The sequence below is a fragment of the Aquila chrysaetos genome, chromosome 5 (genome assembly GCF_900496995.4).
Source record: "Aquila chrysaetos chrysaetos chromosome 5, bAquChr1.4, whole genome shotgun sequence".
NCBI lineage: Eukaryota > Metazoa > Chordata > Aves > Accipitriformes > Accipitridae > Aquila > Aquila chrysaetos.
Genome location: NC_044008.1, coordinates 15,377,248 through 15,403,275, shown reverse-complemented (window position 1 = coordinate 15,403,275; position 26,028 = coordinate 15,377,248). Strand labels below are relative to the sequence as shown.

Sequence of the window (26,028 nt, the reverse complement as noted above, 5' to 3'; positions counted from 1 at the left end):
GCTAAAGCAAAAAAGCTAAAGGGCCCATATTCCCATTTTGTCCTGAGGCCCTGAAAGCTCTTAATCAAGGAAGTAATTTAATTTTGAACTTTACTGATTGTCTGGGTTTACATGAGGCCAATGTGGGTACTTCAGAGCTTTCAACCTTGCTGGAAATAGAGCAGGACTGCTGGAAACTTGGAATGTCTCTGCTCTCTTCTTCAAGAGACTATGAACCTGTTCTTCCATGTGCTGGGCAGTTATTTGGATGTGTCTACAGCAAGTGCAATAGGGCTTCAGTCCGGAGTGACAGAGTTTTACCTGCCATGCATCAGTGCTAGTGCCCCAAAATGGGCAGGACTGTGAAGGATCAGTTCCTTCAGGATTAATCCCTTGGGGTACCATTCAGTTGCAACCACGTGTCATGACCTACAGCTAGCAAAGCCGAAAGGACAATGAATCTTCCATGTGAGAAGAGCTAGCAGAGTGATTACAGCTAAGTTCTGGCTAGAGGCACCCTGGGGCTGGCTGCTGCTTTATTTTGCTAAGTGGGTAAGTTCATGCTCTTTTAACTTGTGGAAAAAGCTTCTGGTTCAGTGAGGGGGCAGGATCTCTTCAGAAGCATGTAGGAGTATGGTATTGATTCAGCCCTGGCTGTGCATGAGGAAATCCTGGGAGTATCCGCCTTTGTCCTGACTTGCCTGTCAGAACAGCACTGAAATACTGGCCTGAAATGTCTGTTACTTTAGTTCTTCATTGATCATCTGAGTTGGCTCCCTCACACCAAGCACAACAGTGATGGGGAGAGGGGACAAAAGTGTATAAGGTACGAGCTGCAGCTTTTCTGGTCTTGGAGGGTACCAAAAGCGCACATTAGCTGTCAGCTGTCCCACAGAGACTATCCACACAGTGCAGCCAGCCAGGGAGAGTTACACCGATGCTCTACTCGTGTCCCCCTTCCCTTTCGTCCCCTCCAGGGTCGGTGGGGTAGGTAGGACCTCAAAACATACCCTGACATGAGGTGAAGTAGTTGGGGAAATTCCTCACTGAGGCTGATATGTCACTGAGCTTGATATGTTGCTGTTGGACATTGTTGGTACTCTGGTTTCTCTGAGCAGGCTCAGAAGTGCATGCTCAGGCACCTGGGGAGGCTTTTGGGGTGGTGATTGACAGACCAAGGTGTCCAACTTTTTCAGACACTTTCAGAGCTGGGTAGCAGCTGGATAGGTGAGGCTACATATCTGGATTTTAGTCCTTGCCTTTTAATCTTTGACAGCAAGTAAAAACTGCTGTTTCTATGTGTAGGGAATAGGAAATACCTTCTGACAGAAGGTCACTGGTGTCCATTTTGATCTCTTTGAATACTGTCACTTTTCTGAACTTCAGAACTGCTTTTTTTTCCCCTGGAATTTTGGGGGTGTCTGATCTCATAGGTGCTTCTGCCACAGGCTGCATGCTCTCATATCTGTAAGGCCATTCCAGAGCAAATACATTAGATAGTTAGCCCTGGCTGCTGGCAGTTAACGGGGAAAGCTCAGCCTCTGTAGATGTCAGTGTGGTTATACTGCTCGCATGAAGTGGGAAGATGTGATCAGGCTGGATATTGCAGGGAGGAGCATTCAGGTAATTAATTCAGTGTGAAAATGGATTGAGTATGATTCATTATTGCTTTGCTGTCCATGGCCATGCAGAGAAATGCCGGAGCATCCTTCCCTGCCTGCTAGTTACACCCAATCTGCACGGATGTAAAAGAGTAGTTGATGAAGTGCGGGAGCATCCATCCTGTGGCTTACATAAACAGTAAGGAATGGGTTCAGCTCAGTGTGGCGAAGGGAGAAGCTCAAAGAAAACAGAAAATAGGGCGCTTGATGATTCCAGAAGTGACCCGGTGTGCTCCGCAAGAAAATTAATCCTACAACGGGACCATCTCTTTCTGGGTATGGCTGCGCGGTTTCGGTGCCTTACGCTCGGGCTCTTTTTTCCCCGTTTTTCTCAGAGATGCTTGTTCTCGCTGCCTCTTTCCCGGGCCCCGGCGCACGCCGCCTCCTCCGCTCCCCGCGGCCGGGGGTGTGGAGAGGCCGCCGATTTGGCACCCGGCATTAGGAGCCTCTCGGCCCGGCCTCCCGCCGGCCCAGCCGCTGGGGGTCAGTGTTGCTCCGCTAAAGCGGCGGCGGGTCCCCGCTCCCCGGGACTGCCCCGGGCCGGCGGTGGGGGCCCGGGGCTGCGGCTGCCCGCGGCGGGGGCGGGGGGGTCCTCTGCCACCGCGGCTCTGCTGGCAGCAGTGCGAGCTGGCAGGAGCAGGGCTCAGCCCGGGACGTTCCGACACGCCGCAGTCGTGCTTCTGTAGGGGAACCCCCTGCCTCGGTTTCCCTGCCTGAAATGCAGCGCCTCACCGCCTCCCTCTTCCTTGTCAGCAGCGCCCAGAGGCCCCGGTGAGAGTCTTCAGCTGACGAGTCGCTGACCAGGCGGCAGAGATGCCTGGCTATGGCTTTTAGTAACCATAGGAGAGGAGAGATGGCTAGAGCAAGCTGGGATCAGGCCAGCAAAGGGGATGCTGATGCTTCTCCTTACCCGCGGCCTGCGTGACCAGACGTGCACGTGTTGTCCCGGCAGCCTGCCTGGCCCTTGTCGGATGCCGTGCCTAGAGCTCTGCCAAGCGTGCGGATCTGGCAGCTTGCGGGCCTGCCAGCTCTGCTGCCTACGTGGACGGGCACCGGCCCGCAAACCCTCCCTGAGGTCCGTTTGTACCGGGATATGCACAGCCCCTCTGGAAACAGTCGGCCGTCACGGCTCACCAGCAGGCAAGGCGTCGCGGGGTGAGCTCAGTGCAGACATCTGGGCAGGGCAGGCTGTGCTGGGCCCGGAGGGACTAATCCAGGCAGGTCCTGCACAAACACGGCGCTGCTGCTCCTGTCTGCGTGGCCCCAGCTAGTATCCGCAGGAAGGAATTGAAAATCAGACACGACTGCATGGCTGCACCGAGCCTTGCCTTGCATGTGTCATTTACCAACTGCTTTTTTCAAGCTCTGGAAGCTAAGCAAGGACCTTGCCTCAAAATCAAATCGCAGGGGGTCTATTGACCTGCAGCAGCTAGAGTTTGTTACAAGAGAACTGCAGAGCAGCGGCGGCATCCTTGAAATAACATTCAGAGTAAGATCTATTCATCTATTTTGTTTTCAAGTGTGTCTTTCGCTCAATATTATGGAGCTTGCTGCTGAAGCTTGTATTTGTCTTCTTCAATCTCCTGGCCAGGGCCATGCTTTTCTACTTGGCTGCTTTGAAGCACATCTTATAACATGCTTCCAGATGCAGAGTGACCCTAAAGGCAGGTCCCAGAAAGCAGCCTGCAGACCTCAGAGCGCTAACAAAGCATGCGTGTTGCCCCATATTCTCCTGGGATCTGAGCAGGCGGCAGCAGAGCCAGGCTGACCTCCATGCTCGGCTTCCCGCTGATTTTCAGCTTCCTGAGGCACTGGTGCAGCAGCACAGACCTGCCCTCGCCTGAACAACCTGGGCTGAGACTCCGCTGATCTACCTTTGTCTGTGTGTTGTGTAGGTATTGATATGTGATCTAGTCAGCCAGGAAGAGCTGCTTTTAGGGCACAGTTCATCTGATCCATTCTAGACACGTCTGCTTTGCAATAAGTCTCTTTCTCCCCAGTGAGTACGCGGGGACCTTGCAGCAACTAGCTCAGACAAGGCATGTGCGGGTGAAGCCCAGCAGGCACTGAGCCTGTGTTCAGCCTTTCAGCTGGAGCCTTGCAACGGGCCTGTTGTGGTTGGGGGTCTCGGACAACTGATCAACCAAGGCATATGCAATATGCAGTTGTGGCTGCTTGCTGTCGAAATGTTATCTCCATTATGGTGTTGCAGTCTGGGCCTCAAAATAACCTAGCAGCTAGATTCTTTGCTCAGGAGAAGGAGGATTGGTCCCCTTGTCTGACCCCCCCCTTCTCTGAGGGGGTCCAAGCCCCATCTCCTGCTCCTAGTGAGCAGTCATGAAGTGGCAGCCTCCTGGGCAGACATTCTCCATCTCTGCAGCTGAAACAGTTCTCTTGTGTAGGTCTTTTAGAGACCATGAACAAATACAGTATCAGCACTTTTGCATTCCTTGATATATACATGAAGTTACATGGCCAGAAGCTGAGACTTATAATGTTTATTGCAAGTGCTATTTGTAATACGAACATGAGAGCAGAGCACTTATGCATTAGAAGTACATTCACTTTGGAGAAAAGCACCAAAAAACCAGTAATATGGTCACACAGGAACTACTGGGGGAGCTAGACCCAGTCAGGAAAAGTGACCCGTGCTCTTTTGTAATCACTCTTGAAACTTTGAGAGCAATGTTAATCCAAAGGTCTCAAAGCACTTCAGAGATGTGTAATAGGTGGAGACACAGCAATCAAAAGCTGTGGCAGAACTCATGCTGATTTTTGTAGACTTTGGATAACATTAATGTGTAATGTGTAACAGGCAGCTGGAGGTCAGGAACCGTTGCCCCCAGCCGCTCTGCTTGAACCACCGGGTGCCTTTCTTCCTCTTCAAGTCTCAGCTCATTGGTGTCATCGCTCTAAAATAAATGGCACCAAAGTTCACACCTTATAACTATATGCACAGAGACTAACAGAGCTGTTGGAAGACTAGGGAGGCTGTTCCCATCATCTAGTCTAACCCTTTACAGCACACAGCAGCCGCTCTTGACTTCTGAAGCCTTCAAATGATGGAAAGGCCTCACAGTCTCAGTTAATTGTTCCAATAATTAAATGCTTTTCTTGTCTAGAGCCTGCACTTAATCCTTGCTCTCAGTCCATCTAGTGGCAGTTTTTGACACTGAATCTGTGTTCTCAAAGACACTTCTGAATGAAAAAAGCACAAAAGCTGGTCTAGCAATTAGATGAGGTTTCTAACCTCATCTAAGTTAAATTACACATTTAAAGCTGCACTGCGTAAGTAGTATAATCTGTATTTTATGAAATAACATATGCTTCTTTTACATATATGCAAAGTATCTTTTCATATATTGTTCCATACAATATGCAATAAATGTACATGTAGGTCAGTCAGTTCTGTTTTCTCTACTTTTGCTCTACCAAAGACAGGCCAAAGAAATGAATGGCTGTGCTTCAGCTCAGTGAGACCTGAATTCATTCTTGATTCCTTCATGGGGAGGAAAGTCAATAGTAGTAGGGGCAGCTGGTAGGAAAATTGTGCTGCTTTTGTATAAAGATGATGCTCCAATAAAGCCTTGTTATTCCCTGATTTTGTAGATCCAAAGCAAGGAGTGTAGTTTTGTGCATGGCCAAAATAAGGTCTTACAGTGAAGATCAGGATGAATTAGTTGCAGCTGGAGATCAGCATTGCACATATTGAAGCAACAGTGTGAGTGAGGAAGGACGTAGCTGTGCTTTATGGTCAGCACACTTGTTTCTCCATGCAGCAAGTAGCACGGGACTCACAAGATGCCTTATCTTGCCCGAACCTGCCCCCCAAAAGGCTGAGTACACCAGCTAAACTCACCTCATCTGGACTGAGGCATCCTGGGCAGTGTTAGCTCTTAGATCTGGCAGCTCTTAGATCCATGGTGCCTCTTTGTAGAGCTGTCAGTTGTTCAGAGGTTAGAGTATATGAGCATCACTACGAGGGTAGTTGCTTTTCACCCAGCTGTTGGCCAGCTGTGGGAGATTACAGCACCAGCAGCGTTGGCCCTGACAATACGTTTGCATATATGGATGTTCAGAGCATGCTGTGATACCGTGTTATGCTGCTGCTGTTGGTTTTGGTTTTTTTTTTTTTCCCTGAGAAGGAAGGAAAGTAGTTTGTGTAGTTCAGCAGTGGGAACAGTAGTAAAGAAAGATGAATTTTCATCAATCTCTTTCCAGGTTTCCTGGCTGAAACTACAGCCTGTCTCTGCCTCCCCTTAAAAAAAGGTAATTATCTCTTAATCACAAAAGTAGAATGAGAGGAATCAAGGAAGCAGAGTGGCTGCCCTAGACGAATGCCCAGGAAAATACATACAAAAGCCTGTGTATCTTCCTGTCATGAAAACAATGCAGTTAAGTTCTTCGGGTAACAAAGATTTAACATTGCTACGTGCCAGGAGTGCCTGTGGGTAGCTTGGTGTCAGAGTGATAGAAAAATCAGAGTTACAGCAGTGCTACCAGATACCACAGAATTTCTCTATGTCACTGGAAAACCACCTGCATAGAAATTGAATATATCGTATTTACAGCAAACAAATGCAAACAATGGTGGGTTGGAGCTCTGAACGTGTGGCTAGCCCTGGTGGTGCTGGAGGGTCAAACAGCACTACAACTGCCGCGGACACAGTAAACTGATAACATGCTCAGAGAGTATAAATCACTCTTTCCTATCTCTATCATTGTGGTGTTCGTGACACCCTGGGTTTCTGATTGTGCAAAGAAATGGCATTTGACTGAAGATGTTTGGTGTTTGCAAGGGAAATTGTTCCTGAGCCAAACCACTCCTGTGGAGCACAGCAAAGACTCACAGCACTGTGATGGGTGGTTTTGTAAAGCATAGGATCCTCGATGAAATTACCCTGGGTCTCTCCATCCAGGTCCTCCATTGCATGACAAAAATGAATATATGTGATGGATTGGATAAAATCTTAATTGACTGTCCCTGCTCAACTTAAACTGAGTATTTTCTTTTGCCACCTGATATCAGTACCTTGCCACCAAAAAAACTTTTTGTTATCAGGGAAGAAAAGAAGCCAAGACACGGAGTATTAAGTCATCATTTATAATTAATTTTCTTCAGATTAAAATAGTTTTCTGAAATCTTGTAGGGTTTGCTTGTTTTATATCAGCTTCTTAGATAGCACTTACATTATACATGCACACACTCAGAAAAGATTATTTCACCCCATGTGTTTACTGTCATTATTCTTTTGAGTGTGTTTGACTTGATTCTGTAAAACATTAAATATGCCAGAGGAAATACCAAAGGTGAAGATATTGAATGCTGCTAGTGTTACAAAAGATACATAAGCTGAAAGCGTTGACATGATGGCCTGAGATACCATAACAAGCTGTGGGTTTTCTCCACTCCAAAACTGATTTCAAGACATGGTCTTTTCTACAGCAAGATGGGAGGGCAAGGAAGGGCTGAAATAAAATACTGAATGAAAAGAAAGTATTTTTAGCTTTTACCAGCAAACTTTCAACCCTGATGTGCTTTTCACCCATTCTGCTGCTCGGCAGGGACGGGAGACCCCATTCACTGGTGAGAAAGCACGTCTGAGTGTACGCTGCTGTCCGCAGAGGCAGTCAGAAGATGTGGCTGTGTCGGTCTGGGGGGGTAAAGCTCTTCCAGGAGGAAACTGCCAGTGGCCGTGGGCAGCAGATGCTTCTGTCTGCCACTCTGCTTTCGTTTCCTCTTCTCCCCCTTTCACATCCTCCCCTTCTCTCCCACTCTTACCTGCACCCACCAAAGGTAAGTCCAGCTTCGCCCTGCATTTGAGTCCAGTTGCAGCGATGGCCACCTTACGTTTTGTAGCTGAGATATATAGAAAGAAAATCACATCTGGTTCTTTGGCTGTTCAGAGCAGGGTTTGTTTGGGAGGCGCCTTGGAGTCTCAGGCACTCCACTTTAAGGCTGGCTTAATGGCAACACAGTGTTCATTTTGGGAGAGAAGGTCAGTATCTGCCTTAGGGGGCTGGTGAGGAGAACCCCCTGTCCTCAGACTCCTCTTTCTGCTTTTGTAATCTCAGCCCTGCCTAGGGCTTAGCAGCTGGTTTTGTCTCTGCAGTCAGCTCTTTCCTCTTCTCTGAAGGCTCTTTTTTGCTTGGTGCACCTGCTCTGTCTGCCCCTTGGCCACTATCGTCTGTGGCACTGGATGTTACCTGCATGGCCGGCGCTGGCTGAAGGGGCTCGTTGCTCTTCTTCCACCTCCGGGCCCCCGAACGTGTATTAAATTCATAGATTTTGCCAGTAACTTGCAAGGGAGAAAAGACAATCAATTAAAATCATTCCTGCTTTAGCAGGTTAAGACACGACAGTCTCCCCAGGATGGGGTTGAAATGAGAAATATGAAGCACCTGGAAAATCAGCTGAGTTGGGGAGGTAGCCCTGAGAGGGAAAGCCTCATTTCCGCAAGCGAGTGTGGGGACCTGGGCATCGTGGTGGCCACTCAGGGGAGATGCTATTCTATCAGTATAAAAACTGGCTCTGCAGTTCGGGGAATAGAAATATTCGAAACATTCCTATTCCAAAAACCCCGACCTTGTTATCATCCTATACCTCTATCCAAGCTACAGCTACCATGAGTTAACATGGGCAGCGTAACAAACACATTCATAGTCCTTAGCTGTTAGGACTAATTCTCCCAAAAATTTTGCCTTTGGCTATGATAACCAAGGCCATGGTATATGTCTGTGTCTATTTTTTCAAGTAGAGTTGCCTACCGGAGGTAGCAAAACCTGCTAGGAGCACAATATCCTACATACATCTTCCAGACCATGTCAGGTTTTCTAGGTTCACCCAGGATTTGGACATCTGGGATCCCCAGTGAGTTTTGGCCATATGCATTTCTTCTCCATTTGCACAAAATGCTTTCCCCCAGGCTTGCTGTGTACATTGTCATTAATAGAGTGAAATACTATGTATTTTCTGTCTGTGCAAGTACATGCTTCCTTCATATATATAAAATACTGTTAAATTTGGGTTGTTTAGCACACATGGCTACCTTTCCTTGTTAGAAAAATTTTTGGCCCTCCTCAGATTTTATGGGTAACTTCTACTTGAACATTAAAAGCAAGTATCTTCTCCTTCAGTTCTTTTACTACCTAGAGATAGGTGGAAAAATTGCCATGCATCTAGTGTGATGATTGCCTCACAGTCTAAATCACTGTCTCTTGCTAAACCAACACAGAATCAGGAGCTATAGTGGCACTTCTTGTAATTAAACATTATTAATATGAGACAAACAAAAGACCATTAAGGCCTGGAAAGAAATGGTTACGTGTTACTACATGTTACAGTTTGTATCAGAATTAATGGTTTCTGACACATTAACACACTCTGAGCAATTAAGGATGAAACTGGATCTTTTTACGTGTTATTTTTCCTGACTGCATACAAGGCGGGCATGTTAAAGCAGCCCAGATCAGGAAGCAGCTCCTGACCATCCCTCCTAATCATATTCCACAGATGATGTCTTGGGAATTATTAAACCTCATTACCAAACCACCAACACTTGATGCTCTGGAGTTTGGGATGAGCCATGGAAGGGAGAGGGGAGGAGTGGGGAACACACATTTCTCTGCTGACACCACAAAGCTGTGTTATAGCTTAATGTTTGTGTCGGGCATGACACAAACGCTACGGCTCTGGAGGGCAGTTTGGATGGGCTCAGATATCCTTGTCTGGTGTGGTCAGGTTTGCTGAGGAAGGGAGCCACCAGCTGGCCTGCAAAAACACCGGGAAGCAGCTCTTGCAGCAGCCGAGAACATCCATGTTTAATATATTATAAATGCAGTTACACAGCGAAAAAGCAGGGACTTTGGAGCCCATCCCTCCGGATCTCTTTATAAATAGCAGGTGGGCTTGGACCTTGACCAAACTGGCCTTGAGCAGCCTTGTGGATGGGCTTAATTGCACAGTAGGGTCCCATTTGTTTGCCCAAATTCTACTGAAGCCCCAATGCCTAGTGTTTCCCATTAGCTCACAGCATCCGACAGCTCTGAGCCAGCTAATATGAAACACAAGGTACAGGCACTTGGGTGGAAATTTGGGCAGATGAATCCAAGCCTTGAAACAAGCCTGCCTTCTTCTGGATAATTTTTAGACCTATTTTTTCAGACCTATTTTCGGATCTATTTGTTAAAGACCTATTTTGACTGACTGTCACATTTTAGCAGTGCACCCCCTGCCCCCCCCGCCCCATGCTAGGGCCCTCAGCCATTAGACACAGGGCTGGGGACCCTAATGCCAGGGCAAGCATCGCAGTGCAGGACTCAGGCATGGGCTGTGGTTCAGGGGGATGGGGTGAGATGGATCAACCCTTAGGAAAAAAATATTTTTCTGTAATGAACCCTGCTGCAGAGCACAGTGGCTGTCACTTGGGGAAAGGGATAAGCACTACACGTGCTGGGTCATCCTGGTTTTCCTAGCTTCTGCCTTAATTTCACTTTTCCCAGCTGGTTAATCAGATATGCTCAGAGTTAGCATAGCTGGAGCCCAGTGACACACTCAGTAGCTGATGCCACCACAACTGCATCTAAAAGCAAATGGTCTTCCCTTTCCTCCCCAACAAGCGGTGCTCGAGCCTTAGATAAAGAGCAGCAGTGCACTGTTGCTGCAAGGAGGAGATTTGTGCGGGAGTGAGTAACTCACCCACCCACTCTGCATCCAAGGAGAGATTTAAGAGACGAAGTCAGTACATCTGCAGCTACATTAATCTGCTGGCCATTTCCCAGACATGGGAAGGGTGAAACCATGTAGCCATGACAGCACCAGAGCAGGAGGCTTGCAGCAAATTCCTCCTCCCCTCCCACCTTCCTATACCAGATCCATACATTCAGTTTTAGCAGAGGAGTAGTGAAAAATCTGGCCATCAGATGTGTGATTTCAAGGGCCATAAGTACATTCTACCACTAGAAATGTTACTAGGGCACTGTCTTGATTTTCACTATCTGTGAAATATAGCTCCCATTCTCCTTGGAAACAGCAAACCTGAAATATGAAAAGCAAATGTTGAACGATATTTAAATCAACTACTCCAGTTTGTTTCCAGCCAAATATTCATATCCACTGTTAATTGCTTTTTATTACCTGGGTCTCTGGCTTCTCCATCAAAGACAGTGTTTAGCTTTGTCATTGTCTGTGAAGAGAGACAAAATGTGAAATTAATCCTGTGAATTAACTGAGTAAGAAGGAGGAGCAGTGACTTGGAAACAGTGACCTACATGGATGGAGGCGGATTTGTATGACCTGCATATGGCATTCCTGTAGGCTGGGTTTAATCAAAACTGGCAACAAAAGCCATTTGTGGTGTAGGGTGTTGCCACTAGATGTTCAAAGAAGAATTAATAAGGTCTGACATGCTAAATGCCTCCATGTGTGTAACCACAAGAGGGTCACCTCCACCCAGAGGAGGCTTGGGAATCCCCATTCTAAAGAACTTGGGGAGGGAGAGTACACTAATGAAAGTCCGTTGCAGCCTTTATGCTATTATGGCTACGAAAAAGGAAGGAGCCCCAAGATCTACAAGCAAAGAAACGTCTATTACAGTGGAAATAACTATGGTGTTTTGCTGCAAACAGCTTATCAAGACCAAATTCCTTACAGATTGAGTACACTTGTGTACCTTACTGGTTGCACTCAGGTGAGTTAGGGTTAGCTGCACGGGTCAGTGGTGTCCCAGCAGCACAACACTGCCAAGCTGGGGCACTTGTCATCCTGCCTCTGCGGCTGCAGCGAATTTCCTTGTGACTGCTCTGGGCACAACCTCTCTGGCCTCACACGTACTGGGGCTGCCAGAGAGGATGGAGAATTCGGCACTTGAAAGCAAAGGAGCCACAGTGCGGGTGAGCACCCCTCACCCCCAGTGTTGCCTCCAAATACAGAGGCCAGTTGGGGCACTGAAGCATTTTGCATTTGGGGACAATCCTTTTTTCCTTGCCTGTCATTTTTATATTCTCTTTGGAAAATGGACACCTTTCATAGAAAGGATCCTACGATCGTATTGCATGACAGGGCCGGGCAAAACCAGGTTTTGTTTTGAGGCTGGCAGTACTTACCACAATCACATCTTTCTTAGGTTTCTTCTTTTCTACAGAAAGGAAAATGCACATTGTAAAGAATCAGATTTTTCTGACAGTCACTATAGACACTAAGGACAAGATTTCCTCAAACAAATAGAGATTCTTGGTACTCAACTTCTGCGACCTCTCAAATGAGCCTTATTTATTTTCAAAGGCTGATCCCTCATATGATTTGAAAAGTGAATTCCTTCATAGTATTTTGGAGTGAGAATCCACAGTTGCCAATGACTAATCAAAAGCTTACCCTCGAAAAGTCTTATTCTTTCAGTAATGAGTAAATAACAATGGTTTCTTTAACATATTTCCCTTTTTAAATAACATGAACAGATACAGAAATTCACCTTTGGGGATATTTGAACTACAAATGTAGATTATGTTTTTCCATGAATGTTTGTAGTTGCAAAGCTTGTGCACTCAAATATGCACTTGGAGACAAAACAGGGAAGTGCTGCAGATCCAGTCAAGTAAAATTCAGATTGAACAGTTTGGTTATGTGTGAATTTACCACACTATTAACCCATCCCACATGCAAACAAATACAGCAGCAGTGCCATAGACATCTTGACAGCATGGATTTGTGGATGACACCCAACTAGTTGCTATGATTTCTTCTTGCTTGCTCCTTGCCAATTTGTTTAATGGCCTTTCTTTGGAGAACTGAATGCCTGGCCACCAACAGGCTTTACAGCCAGGTGTGCAATACTCTGAAGTGCTGCAGATGGGTCTCAACCTGAGCACTGACGGGAAACCTGTTCTGTCTGGCCTTTGCGGCCCAGCATTTGGGAACCAGTTTTTCAGAAAGCACCAAGCATCCATTTTTTGGAAACCAGCCAATGCTGATATGTCTCAAATTGGGCAACCAAAAGAACAGCTAATTTTGTCGGTTTTTGTTAGTCATGTGTTTAGGAGATACTGATTGAGGAGAGGGAGTTATAAAAGCAAGGTCTTACTGAGCCTATATGAGCCATGCTTGCTAACAGAAAGCTAATGGGACTAAAAGGAACAAGACTGCTTAAAAAAACCACTTTTTTTTAATGTGCAACTTATACCCCTCGTAAGTTATACAAACCCCTTTAAAAGCACCAATACTTTAAAGTAAATCTTCAGCTACATGAAGTAATGGTGTCAAAGGAGCAAATGAAGGGATCAGAGAACAGGGAATTGGAGTGGAGATGACTCCTGAAGGTGCTATAGAGGGATGAGATTTTTTTTTTAACAGATAGCATATGAATTGCATGTGAAAAATACAGTAATTCTTTAGCGTTCGTGCCGGAATACCAGGCTACTCTGAATAGTTAATAGATTTGAAGACCAAAAGGACCATGAAATCACTTATGCAGGCCTCCCACAATCAGCCAGGGTTATTTAATCTCAGTACTCTTGTACTGGGTCAAATTTATTTGTCTAGAAATGGATTTACAAATTGTACACTCAATTGTAAACAAGATCTTGTTGTAAAGTATTAAAATATAAAAAAGAGGTACACACCTGCAGCATTTATCCTGTAATGAAAAAAAGATTAAGAGTGTAGTTAACAAACGTCATACTTTTGCCTACATAAAAATATCACGCTTTGTTCTCTTTCATTTGGCAAGAAGGATGTGTTTCCTTGAGTTCTGGGGTTTGCTTGATTTGTTTGGTTTCTGGTTTTGCTTTCACTGAAGGCCTGCATCATTTAATGCTGCTCTCAAACAGAAAAACAGCCCTGAGCATTGCTCTAACACCTCTCCAAGAATGGATGGTATTAAAAAAATAAAGTCTTATTGATGATAGCGTTATGGATTTATATAATCTCGAAAAATACATTTTAAAATATTGTCATCTTGTTCCATCCTTGGAGGAAGGTCAATTTTTTGGATCTAATGTGCTCAGATAATACCTTTTAAAACATTTGAAAGGTTGTAAATGTTTTTGAAAATACAGAAATTGCTTTTTAATGGGAGAGCCTGGCTCCCAATGAATCACTTGCCCTATTAATAAATAATAACAATAGCCAAGCTATGCGCTGCTAGGTTCATCTGTCATTTTTATCACAAATTGCTAAATTCCTTGCACACACCATTTGAACTATAATCACAGTTATATATTACATCTTTACCTTTACTATAATTTCTAAATTTAGGTCCAAATCCTGAGAATACTTATAGAAATCCTTTTCTTTTTAATCCCAGTCCACTTAAAGAGCTGCTTATCATTGTTTTGTGAAGTAAAAAGTCAATTTAGAGGCAGTCTGGCTCCAGCCCTCTGAGAAGGCAGCCCGCAGGGATCTCTGCTGCTTCCCACAACGAACCAGAGCTGCTCCCAGGTGCTTCCGTGGCTTTTGCCAAGCACGAGCACTTAGAGGTACCGCAAAGCTTTATGGGTCAGAGCCTTGCAACAGGCTTGGGTAAAACTCCAGGAAATCTGCAGAAGTTTTGCCAGAACAAAGAATTTGGCATGAGCACCAAGGTTTGGAAAGGTCTCTGGGATCTGTAGCCGAGAGGGAGGAAAATGCATCCAGTAACTAACTACCTAGATGTGAGCTCCCTCGGAGTGGGAGCCAAATACAAACCAAAAACATTTGTATTTTTGGTCAGCACAGTCAGGCACAGACTCTGACTGCATCTCACGAGCATAGCTGCCTTTAGAGGTCATAACTGTTAATTCCACTATTACCTTCACCTAATGCTAATGTTAGTAAATCCACGAAAAGAAAAAGCCAAGGACATTTTTCCTTGATTTCATATCATTAACACCAAATATCACTGTAGCCGGTAATAGCTTTTACTACAGCTAAGGGCATACCGCTATAAAATATTCAAAGCATAGATTTCATTACGGCTGAAAGGCCTGAGTTATCTCTGTCATCGCCAGGTGCTGCTGGGTACTTCCCCAGCGTGACATTTGGGAGGACTCACAGAAGCACGTCGCCTGCTTTGCCTGCCGGAGGGCAGCAGGTGCGGACCCACGTCGCCAGCAGGAACCCCAGGTACCCCAGCAGCCCGAGGAGCAGCAAACTGCCGAGGGTGATGACAAACGGCACGTACCACGCCGATTCAGAGTAGAGGTTTTCCATTTTTGTCACAACAGTGAAGCCAGGCTTTTAAAACAAGATAGGAAAAGTTCCTCAAGGCTGCATACTTGTAAGGTTACTGACACCTTTCATCTGGTTGAACTTCTGCACTGAAGCACCTGGCCCAAGCTTGCCCCGGGGCTCTGCAGATGATGGGCAGAGGGAGATAGTGTCTGCTGGAGACAGTGATTCATCCCACGTACCTGCCTGCCAACTGCCAAGGCAGCTCAGATGACTGAGATGGACTACGGAGCTCCTGGGGCAACCAAAGGCAGGTGAAATGAAGCCCACCCACGATGCAAAAAGGAGGTTCCAGATCATGTTTCAATGTCTTATATTAAAATAAACATGCCACGGTGGGGTTTAAAAACCTCAGGTTGCCTGAGAAGCTGCAAGCACACTGTTGGAGGGTGAGCAAGTTCAGGGAATACTGCCATTACCGAGATAATGGTTTCTTGTTACCTAAGGCAAAACTGGAATTAGGTCATCTTCACTGCAGTGATCATTCGGCCCGCTTTGTAAGAGGAGTTGAACCCCAAGGAACTGAGTTATTGTATAAAAAGAAATGAAACTCCTTTTTTTTTTCCCTGTGACTTGTTCCAGAAGGGAAAACCACACTTCCTGAGCAGTTCCTATCTTCCACGTCTTCCTGAGCGCCAGGAGACACGTCTCTGAGCTGGCACTTCACTTGGTGCTAGCAACTCATTCATTAAGGTCCCGTCATGAAACTATCCTCACACAGACCAGAAATTACTCTTTTGCTCTACCTGGGTCATCACCTAGTGTGGTACTATTAGTTTTGATCATCTACTGAAGTTTTTATTTAATTTTCTGTAAGACATTTGTAATCACATTGTGTATGAAATTTAGTAGGGTATCTATTTCTTTCCTTTTAAAGGATACCTTTAAAATAACCTATTTAGCCTTGCAAGAAAAGGTACATCCAATCCTTACAGAAATGCTCAGATAATCTCAAGATCACCACCACCACTCCATCCTTACTGGGACTGAAGTCACAAGTGACTTTTTGTGACAGGGCTTCTTTTCTACACTACCAGCCTTCCAGCATCTGATTCATCAAGTTGCTGCACTGAACGAACACATGTAAGGAGCAGTGATGGGAGAAGCTGCTGTAATGGAAGTGCTCTTCTGGAAAATAGACTGAAAGTGGAAGGCTGATATCTCTGGAGGGGGCAGATTTAACACTGTGGTATGTGGTCTAGACTGTTTGTGTTCGTGGTAAAGCGTGAGAAAGAAATACAGAATAAGTTTTGTTATTCAGCTTAACTTTTCATTTCCACATCAAGTAGGGGGAGGAGACAGCTGTGAGAAAACCATTTATTCCTTCCCAACAGAGCATTAGATAATAACAGGGTTATTAATCAGTCTGCAAGTTTGGATTTAAGCATTTTCATAGCAAACCATCCAGATTTGCATGTGCTGTTTGCAGATCCTCTGATTCTGCCTCAGTTACCAGTAGCCCCTAGAACATCCAGACCATTTTACAGTGAATAGCTCTTTTACTCCTTCACCAGCATACTCATATTTTCATTCCTGCATGCAAGAGAAAAAAGAGTAATGCCATCTGCAGGCAGGTGGAAAATGGACGGATTCTGGATGACGGATAAATGATGCAACAAGGTGTGAGGGCAGTGACCGGCATAAGGATGGGGACAGAGTGGTCCGTACTCTCAGGCTGTGCTGCTTCTGCAGACAGGACGAAAGCACACTCTCCTCATGCTCTGCACCAGCCTGATGGAAATCAGCTCCAAAATTAAACTGGTGAGCCAGAGCTCGCCTGGCATGGCTGTGCGGAGGAGTAGACTGTATTGCTGGGACACAGGCCCACAGCTCCACAGGCTGTGCAAGGCCAGATCCCACCCTGGCTGCCAAAAGCTGTGCAGGCTTCCCCAGCTCAGCTGTGGACCACCATGTGGGCAGGGAGCTCAGGAAAGACCCATCCCACCCCTCTGGATTTGCTGTGTGAAACCTCAGCAACACGCTGAGGCTCTGCACAACTGCTTCAGTTCCTGACAGGCAGCTCGAAGTTTTACATGATGGTGACCTCAGGGATGGAAAAAAGCCCCTTCCAAGTGATGAGGATTTGTTATTGTTGTTGTTGTTGCCTATTTCAACTTTGGTAGCCGCAGATTAATGTGTCCCACTGCTAAAGCAGCACATAGAAGTGAAAGGGAGCTGGGGGAGTGACTAGCTATGAATAAAAAAAGAGGCAGTGCAAAATGCATGAGGTAATTTTAAGGTTCCAGGCAAAGATTAACCTCTGCTCTTTCCTTATTAAGCAAGCTGCCAAAATCTTTAACTTTCCAGTTGCATGGTAATGGCAGCGTGCCCGGTCCTTTGACTACTTGCCCTTTTTGTTTTAGAAACTAAAATACAAAACATATGTTACGACTCTGTACCTGGGACCAATCCTTCATGACACTAAGCACATCAACCACCTTGGCTTCAATGTAAGAGCACGGGGCTCAGCACTTCCCAGGACTGGACCCACTGTGGGTTTTTGCTTTCCTTTTGCATACATCTACCCTCTTTTCTTCACTCCTATGGAGATTAGTCCATAAAAGAAATGCAGAACTGGACATAAATTTCAGTGAACTTACTGTTGTGGTAATGACAGTAGTTGGGTTTGGGATAACTCTGATGCTTAAAGTCACCGTTCCAGTTTTAATTAGGTCTGTAGTTTTGTCCCTGGCAGAGAGTAAATTGTCGTCTGTTATATAGACATGCAGTCTGTAAATCCAGTTTGTATCAAGTCCGCTGTCATAGTCAAACCTTGATGCAAGAATCAGGCGAGATGTGTTGGAGCCGGCACTTGGTGAAAAGGTGAAATGATTGTTCACGTTGCCTGCAAAAAGCCAACACCAAAAACGCAAAAAAATTTACTTTAATCCCACATTAAAGTAAATGCATGGAAGAAGCAAACAGATCAGTTTCTGTTGACAGCTTGTTACGGATCACTATACACCTGTATGGTGAAATATCGTTGACAAGAATGGCTCCTCGATCTTCCTGATACCATATAAAATAATTTAAAACAGTACAGTCATAAAAGCATTAAAATATAGAATAAGACCCTCTATGGGGACACAGCTGAGATGAAGCTGTGGAAACACTTCAGAGCCATGGGGCGCACAAGAGGTCTCCTGAATGACCTGTCCTTACAGCCTGGAGAGCACCCAGCAGCAGCAGCACCCAGCCGGGGCGAGGACCCTACGCGGTTGCAGGGCTCATTCTGCTGCTGGGGTGTCCCTGGACTGGCCCCTAGGCCACAGGGACACCACCAGTGTCTTCAGAGGCCCCTCCAGCCCCCTCTATGGCTTCTCCCTCTGCCCAGATGCAGACGCCTTTGAACAGGTCCCCCAGAAGAGAGCTGATGACTCAGGGACATTAATTGCCTTGAGGGCTTTGTCTGCACCGTGAGGGCAGAGAGGGGAGTTCAGTGATGCTGGCTCCCCAGCCCTCGTTTTCTGTCCATATAGGTGGAGAGCTGCTAGCAGCCTGGGCTGCAGGTAGGCCAGCGGTTAGGGTCCGGACAGACCACACATACAAGAGATCGGAGCTATGAAAAGGCACCAAATGTGCTTTGGTTTTGCTCTTGTTGCCCCATAGCGCTCCAGAGTTGAAGTGACCTTGAAGCCCATGTCTATTGTATAACACAAAATGGGCCCTGGGCTGCTCTGTGGCTTGGAGGCCAACTGCATGGCACAGCTCAAATCTGTGCAGCCAAAAGTGGACCTGTGGTCAGACCCTGATTTACTAGTACAAACACAGCCTTTGTATAGGTTCATGTGTAAATACCACTGCTGCAGAGCTCCTCTGTGGCGTTAAGGGGCTGCAATATGACAGAGGTTCTCTCTTTTTACGCTCACAGCTTTTTACTGGCACCTGGACAATCTGCTCCCTCCTTCTCAGCAGTCACCTCAGCAACAAAAAAAGGAACTGTCCCAAAAGTGTGCATTCCCTTTTTTGTGAAGTGGAGTGTCATCCCATACCATTGCAGTTCTCCAAGTGGATACAGCTGATTACTAGGTTCAAACACACATTCTTAAAATGGGGCTTTAATGCACACAGCATGGGCGGAGAACATGCAGGTTTGCTCAAATGTTTTGAACTGTGTACCAGCATCTAAAGGTGAGGTATGCAAACAGAACCCGCCATTGTTTCACAAGATTTACTCAGCTGTAATTGGAAGGGAAATTTGACCCTGCATATCATTCCAGCTCATTCTTCTGAAGTCCTTGTCAACTGTGTAATTAATTGCTAATTATTTAACATGGTGGGCAATCCAGTCTTGCAAAGGAATGGTTCTAGGTGGTAGCACCAGTAGCCAACTTGTGGAGCAACATCTCTTTTGGTAAGCAGCAAAGTAATGATGTGCAGAACTTGTGGATCACAACTAGCTCACCATGGCTAGATTTTTATTTACAAATCAAAGTGAACCATCAACATACATACAGTAATTTTTGCACTGCTCCCAGCTCACAGACCATGACACAGTACCTTCATTAATGATGTAACGGAAAGACCTGGGATCAGAATCACGATCTTGACATTCAATCCTGAAGCCATTAATATTGGTCCCAACAGCTAAGCTGACTGGGATTTGAAATGAATAGAAATTGGGTGAACAAACTGGTTCTTCATCATTTACTTCCAAAACATTGACAGTTACCTGAAAGAAAAGAGCAATAGCAAGCTGAAGCTCCTCCACTGTACTGAGCCAGAATTTTATTAACTTCAGAAACTGTTTGGCTTTGCCCGTTTTGCTCTTTTGATCAACAGCAGTTGAAGAGCAATGAATCTCCCTTCCAATCTAGTTTCTACCAGAAAATGTCTGTGAACATTTGACCCTCAATTCTTCCTGTGATCAGCACTCTTCTGGGAACAGGTTCCTTAACCTGAACCATCTTCCAAGACCACGGGGGTTTTCAAGCTGATGTGTCTGACTACTTGAATCACCTGAATTGGGTCATAGTTAGAATGAGAAATAATAATAGTACCACGTATTCATTAAACTTCCTTTCAAACCTCTCAAATTGCTTCACAGTCATTAATTAGGCTTCTTAGCATATTTAATAATAATGCAGAGCATGAGCCATGGAAGGAAGGAAGACTCCTTATAGACTGTTCCCAGTGAGAGAGAAATGCTGGCAATGGCCTTCTGCATGACTGGGAGCACCCCAGGTAGCACCAGATGTGCTTAATGTCAGCTGGGATTAGCTGGCTGAGAGAAAAAGGTTACCCTTCTCAAAGCTCTTTCCTCTAATGCCTGTTGGTCTTTAACAGGCAACAGATAGACTTGTCATCATTAAAACTCCTAATCGTCACCTTGAAATATAGCAGGTGATAAAGAGATTAAGTACCTCTCACCTAGCATCTCTATGGGTGGTGCTTGCCTGGAATAGAAAGCAAGCCTAGTACCTGTATCCCCCCCAACAGTTGTGCAAAAGTCAAATGTAAGGCAGTCATGAGGGAGAAGATGTGAAAAGGAGTAAAAAGGAGTCTGTATGTGAAGGACACCGGTATTCTTTGAAAGAAGTGAATATAAAGTACCTTTGTGGACATACCATCTATTTTTTCTTCTGAATATAATAGGTCTGGGCAGCAAACTTGAGCACAACCCTACTGTTTAATGTTATCATGGTCCCTGTCATGCTCTTGGCTCCTGCCAGATAGCACCATTGAGGACAAAACTAGATCACGATCAGGGGAAGGCACATGTAGGGTTTCATCTCCAGTAGGCCATGTGGACACAGCTGTACTGGGCTGGGCCCTCTGACATTGTCCCAAGAGGCTGTTCAAGCCTTCATCCCATCCCCAAGGTACGCAGCACATCCCCTATGTCCCAACCCATGAAAACACATATTTGTGTTTTCTGATGGGCTGCAACATGATTCTTGCATTACTTTGGGCACTTTGCAGTGAAAAAATGTCACATACAAAATCAAAAATATGTTTGAGTACCAAGGGGCACTACACGGGGTCCAAAAACAACTTGGCACTAAACATGGCTACAATTAGGTTGTGCTACCTGGACTCAAGACCCTGTCCTTTTTCTATTTTCCGGTACATATGTAGCCATAAAGAATATCTTAAACTGTCTAGGGCACTGAAAACAATTTCACTGCCCAGGTAAAATAAGAAAAAAAGACTGAGAAACAAAAACCACAGAGTTAAACTATAAAAATATTACTTTAATCCTTTTTGTAAGAAATAAAACAAGACTGAGTGAACACCACCTCTTTCATCTGACTAATACATGACTCTGTGCAGGGGTGGACTTGCCTTTTACAGACCAAAGTGCTTTGCCCAATGTCTTACCGTTCTTGCCAGGAAGAAGAGAGAAAAATGTAGATAAAGGGGGAGAAGTAGAGTGGATTTACTCACAGATGCTGTTGCAGTCTTCTCTTGGTCTGAGGCCTGTACTGTGAGAATGTGTTTCTGAGTTGTTTCATAGTCTAATCTAGCTAAAATCTTCACATCTCCTTTGGTTGGGCTGATCCAGAAGATATTTGTGTAATCCTTGGTGCCTCCTCCAGCTACAATGGAGTAAGTGATGACACTGGGTGACCAGTCCTTGTCTCTGGCATTCACTCTTCCAATGCTGGATCCCACTGAGAGACAGAAAATACATATTCCATTAACATTTTAAGGAAAAGGATGTACAGAGTACTTGTTCCAACCAAAACTTGATGAAACTGAACTAAAGATTTGTTTTAGAGTTTTTCACCCCCCCAAAAGTGAAGCAAAGGTGTGAGAAATACTAGTTCACCATGCTGTGTTATGGCTCCCCAGTGTATGGGCTTGCCTGCTAGCAATAAATACCAAAATGCTTGGAGTCTGTAGAGAACTACAACAGAAGTGCTCTGGCGGTGAGGGCCACCCCGAGCCCTGCACTGACACGCATGAACTCCCACCTTGTGGCAGCCAGAGCACTGGCTTGGTTGGAGGAACAAGGCTCTTTGTCTGCCTTGAAAAGCAATTGCTGCCGTTCCTTGCGAGGTGTTTGAAAAGCAGTTTGAATTACCTTTGTACCAAGCACTTATGAAGCAAAATACAAATGGCAGTGCTGTAAACTGTGAGAAAGAAGATGGGACTGTGCACGCCCATCTCTGCAGACACTGATTCAACGCTAAGTGGATCCACATGACCTGGGGATATACAGGATGAGTAGTCCACATGCACAGAATAAGAAAGAAGGAAGATGTAAATGAAGGGTTGGCATATTTTTTTCTTTCCTGACCCTGTGAACTCCAGCCCTACCACAAACTGTTGGCTGCTGTTTGGTTCAGCAATAGCAAGCACCCTGTTAATGTCAACTCAGCCCAAAGCAAAAGGCAGTCTGAGTCGGAAAAAACATATTATTTCTCTTGATAGTCTCAGTATCCAGCAAAGTTCTGTGGCTGACACACAGAGAGCTTTACAGACATATCCATGTCACAGACGGGTTTCAAGTGTTATATTGCTAAGATACACATCAGTGGTATGAGGATACACACACAGAACAGGAACTGCTACAAAATTCATCATATCATGCCCACTAGGAAACAGCATAGAAAGCCAAGCTCCATCCACGCACCATAGAAATGAAAGTTGAGCAAGAACAGGCTGCCGAGCAATGCGAGATGCTGGTATGAACACCTGAAGGTCAGGGTCCTCTGATTGCTGAGTGGCCGTCCTGTGCCTCCTCATCCCCCGTTAGCCTTCCTTGCTTTCCTGGCAGTTTGGCTCCTGCAGGAGCCAGGGCTGCCAGGGTTTCTCTGCCAGGCAGACCCCCCTGGGAGCCAGTCCCATCACCCCAGCTTCCGCAGTCCCTCCAGCTCCCTTCCAGGCCGTGCATCCCCACGCCAGCTGGAGCTTTGCTGTACTCAGCAGTGGCCAGTTACGGCTTCTCCACAGGGCAGGCAGGAGTGATTTTTGCAGAGCTGTGGACGTTGGCAGGATCCTTCTGACCAGAGAATGAAGAAAACAGAGGGCTGAGGGCTGGAAATTTGGGCTTGCTTGTTTGCCCATGGCAAGGGAGAGGAGGTTGTGGGCAGGATGGTGGGGCTGCCTGAAGCATGCCTTTTCCTCCCGACCACACCCTGCCTTCTGGCTTAGGCAAATGGACAGAGAAGCACCATCGAGCCTACAGGTCTGCTGACCATAGCCACAGCTGCCTTTTCCTGTGCTTTAAGTGTGCTCTGGCCATAATAATTTGATGAATTCAAGAAGATACTGGATTATCTGGCTGCTAAATCTCCTGGAGTTTCATGGGCAGCTTCGCTATGTCCCACTCAGATGCAGAGATGCAGTTGGATGTCCTCCTTGGTGACATGGCCTTTGGGGCAGGTTTGTGAGTAACAGCAGCCTGGGGCAGTGTTGGATGTGCTGAAGGACAGGGCTGCCGTTCAGAGGGGCCCAGCAGGCTGGAGCTACAGGCCAACAGGACTCGTGGACCTCAGCACAGACAAATGCAAAGCCTGCACCGGCGCCAGAACAAGCCTATGCACCAGCGCAGGCTGAGACTGACTGAGCAGGCAGCAGCTCTGCAGGGAGGGATCCCAGGCCCTGGTGGACTAGTTACACATGAGCCACCAGGGCACTCTTGGGGGAACGGCAACCGCATACTGGGCTGTATTAACAAGTGTGTTACCAGCATATGCTGGGAAGTGACTAATCCACTCTGCTCAGCACTCATAGAATCACCGAATGGGTTGGGTTGGAAGGGACCTTAAAGGTCATCTAGTTCCAACCCCTCTGCCATGGGCAGGGGACACCTTCCACTGGACCAGGTTGCTCAAAGCCCCATCCAACCTGGCCTTGAACACTTCCAGGGATGGAGCATCCACAGCCTCTCTGGGCAACCTGTGCCAGCACCTCACGACCCTCACAGTGAAGAATTTCTTCCTTATATCTAACCCAAATCTACCCTATTTCAGTTTAAAGCCATTACCCCTTGTCCTATCACTACATGCCCTTGTAAAAAGTCCCTCTCCAGCTTTCCTGTAGGCCCCCTTTAAGTACTGGAAGGCTGCTATAAGGTCTCCCCAGAGCCTTCTCTTCTCCAGGCTAAACAACCCCAACTCTATCAGCCTGTCTTCCTAGGAGAGGTGCTCCAGCCCTCTGATCCTTTCTGTGGCCTTCCTCTGGACCCGCTCCAACAGGTCCATGTCCTTATGTTAGGGGCTCCAGAGCAGAATGCAGTAAAGCTACCTGTGACCAGTTTGGGGGTCCAAGTACAAGAGAGTTACTAAAAACTAGAGAAAGGCTGGGTAGGGTTTAGCAGATGATGCAGGAAGAGAGGTTGGTGGGACTGGGTTTGTTCAGGGTGGAGAGGGGAAGGTGAAGGGGGGATTTAATTGCTGTGCTCCACTACCTAAAGGGCAATGATGCAGAAGACCAAGATACACTCTTCTCAGAAGGTGACAGTGAAAGGACAATAGAGAACAGACACAAGCCACGACATAGAAAATTCCAGCTGGGTACTAGGTAAAATTATCTGGAATGAAGGTTGCTCAGCTGGAACAGGGGCTCAGAGAGGCTGTGGAGTCTCCATCCTTGGAGATTTTCAAAATGCAAGTGGATGAGGCCCCGAGCAACCTGATCTAGCCTTGAAACTAGCCTCACTTTGAGCAAGAGTTGGACTTGAGACCCCCAGAGGTCCCTTACACCTTCAATTTTTCTGTGACCCTAGGAAGTTCAGAATGAAGGTCAAGATTTATCCAGCATATGTCTAACGTACCTCTCAATTTTTTCTCAGCCAAGAGAATAAAGCCAATAAGTGAGGTCCTGGGGCAGAAGGCCTGTGTTTGGTACATCAGGTTCATACGAGGGTGAAGCTGAAGCTAGGAAAGATGCCATTCCCGTGCCGACTCCTCTGGGCACTGAGCAGCACAGCACAGAGCTGGCTGGCGGTCACACCTCGCACACAAGGATTTCCAAGGAGGTACGATGCCGTGGCACTGCTGTGCAAACACATGAGATGCAGGACTCACCAGGGGACAGGAAGGGTGCTGAGATGGGAGTCAAGCAGGTGAACAGTTTCAACAAATTCTGTTTTAAGGCCGCGTTTGCAGCCGCTGGTCCTGGGCTGTTGCAGGAATGGGAAGGACCCTAGCTCCAGGCACGAGGAGCTGCTCTATTGCCGTCTGGCTGAGCGCAGCCACCCCATCCGAGCATTCCCATCCCACCCCATCTTCAGGGCACCCACTGCACCCAAGGTGAGCTGGGTCTAAGGGGACAGTGGGGTGGCCATCCTGCACCACGCCTGGGCCAAGGGAGTCCTCACTCGTCTGTGTCAATCTATAACGGTTTCTTAGCACCGTCGCAATCCCTCCAAAAGACTAATTTAGCAAGAGCAGAAAGACGGTCTAAAACAAGACATCTGAGTTCAGTTCCTGGCTCTGTCACAGATTTCTTGTGCAATTGCTGAATTTGTCTGTGTCTTAGCTTCCATCTGTACAATTGGAGTTGTTGCCAGTTTTGTCTATTTAAGGGTAGTAGGTGGTTGTATGGCAAGACCCTGGTTGAACTGGAGCTTTGAGCCATTCTCCTCATTCAAATATATGAAAATCCATTTAGAGCAAAAAGATACTTATCAACATGATAGCATTATTTTTATCATGTAGGTGCTACTTACTGTACCTTTAGTAATTTCTGGAACATTAAATTCATATGATGAATTACTGAAGACTGGAAAAAATTCATTCACTGGCTTTATCCTGATGTAAATGTAGATGATATCTGGAAATATAACAGAAGATTAAATCATAGTTAAGTATGGCTGTGAAATTTTCTCATGCATATATTCAAAATACATATGGTATTCCTCTCTCCATGCTGTTACAGCACAGGAAAATATCAAAAGAAGTGTAAAAGGGATACTTGCTTGAGTAGTTAGGACAGGCAATATCTTGCACCCTGACAGTCAAAGAATAAACTTCAGCTCCTAGATTAGCTGGGTTTTCTAAATCAATACTTTCAGTCATCTAAATTAAAAAGAAACACAATTGTATTTACACTTCCTTACATAAAGTCACAATACACATGACGGCAATTACTCTTTTCAGCATTCTGTAAGTGTGGTTTCCCCCTTGGATATATCAAATTGGTCTGTAGGAGTAATATAGATTATTAATCAATTACAGGATTGAATTCCAGGCTTTTTCTACATGTTCACGCTCTGGCGTCTCTTAGAAATTCAAA

The 26,028-nt window shown here is 46.0% G+C and overlaps 1 protein-coding gene and 1 long non-coding RNA gene across 7 annotated transcripts in view; one reads left to right on the top strand and one right to left on the bottom strand.

Annotated features, from left to right (window-relative positions):
- The first annotated feature begins 1,632 nt into the window (after positions 1–1,632).
- The window catches only part of LOC115342107, a 32,984-nt gene continuing 8,588 nt past the window's right edge, over positions 1,633–26,028 (top strand). The window contains exon 1 of the long non-coding RNA XR_003923639.1: positions 1,633–1,916. This is a non-coding gene — a long non-coding RNA (uncharacterized LOC115342107). The remainder of the gene's footprint in view (positions 1,917–26,028) is intronic.
- Positions 5,777–26,028, bottom strand: part of CDHR3 (cadherin related family member 3) — a 66,700-nt gene continuing 46,448 nt past the window's right edge. Inside the window, exons 12-21 of one of the 6 annotated variants that reach the window (XM_030015954.1) lie at positions 25,712–25,811; positions 25,468–25,566; positions 21,229–21,455; positions 19,342–19,513; positions 17,442–17,686; positions 14,666–14,847; positions 13,257–13,270; positions 11,745–11,776; positions 10,777–10,825; positions 5,777–7,939 (exon numbers count right to left, since the gene is read on the bottom strand). In XM_030015954.1, the coding sequence (XP_029871814.1) occupies positions 7,722–7,939; positions 10,777–10,825; positions 11,745–11,776; positions 13,257–13,270; positions 14,666–14,847; positions 17,442–17,686; positions 19,342–19,513; positions 21,229–21,455; positions 25,468–25,566; positions 25,712–25,811 (1,338 nt within the window). In that variant the 3' untranslated portion in view covers positions 5,777–7,721. The other 5 variants (XM_030015955.2, XR_005932464.1, XR_003923638.2 and 2 more) reach the window with 5 other exon arrangements.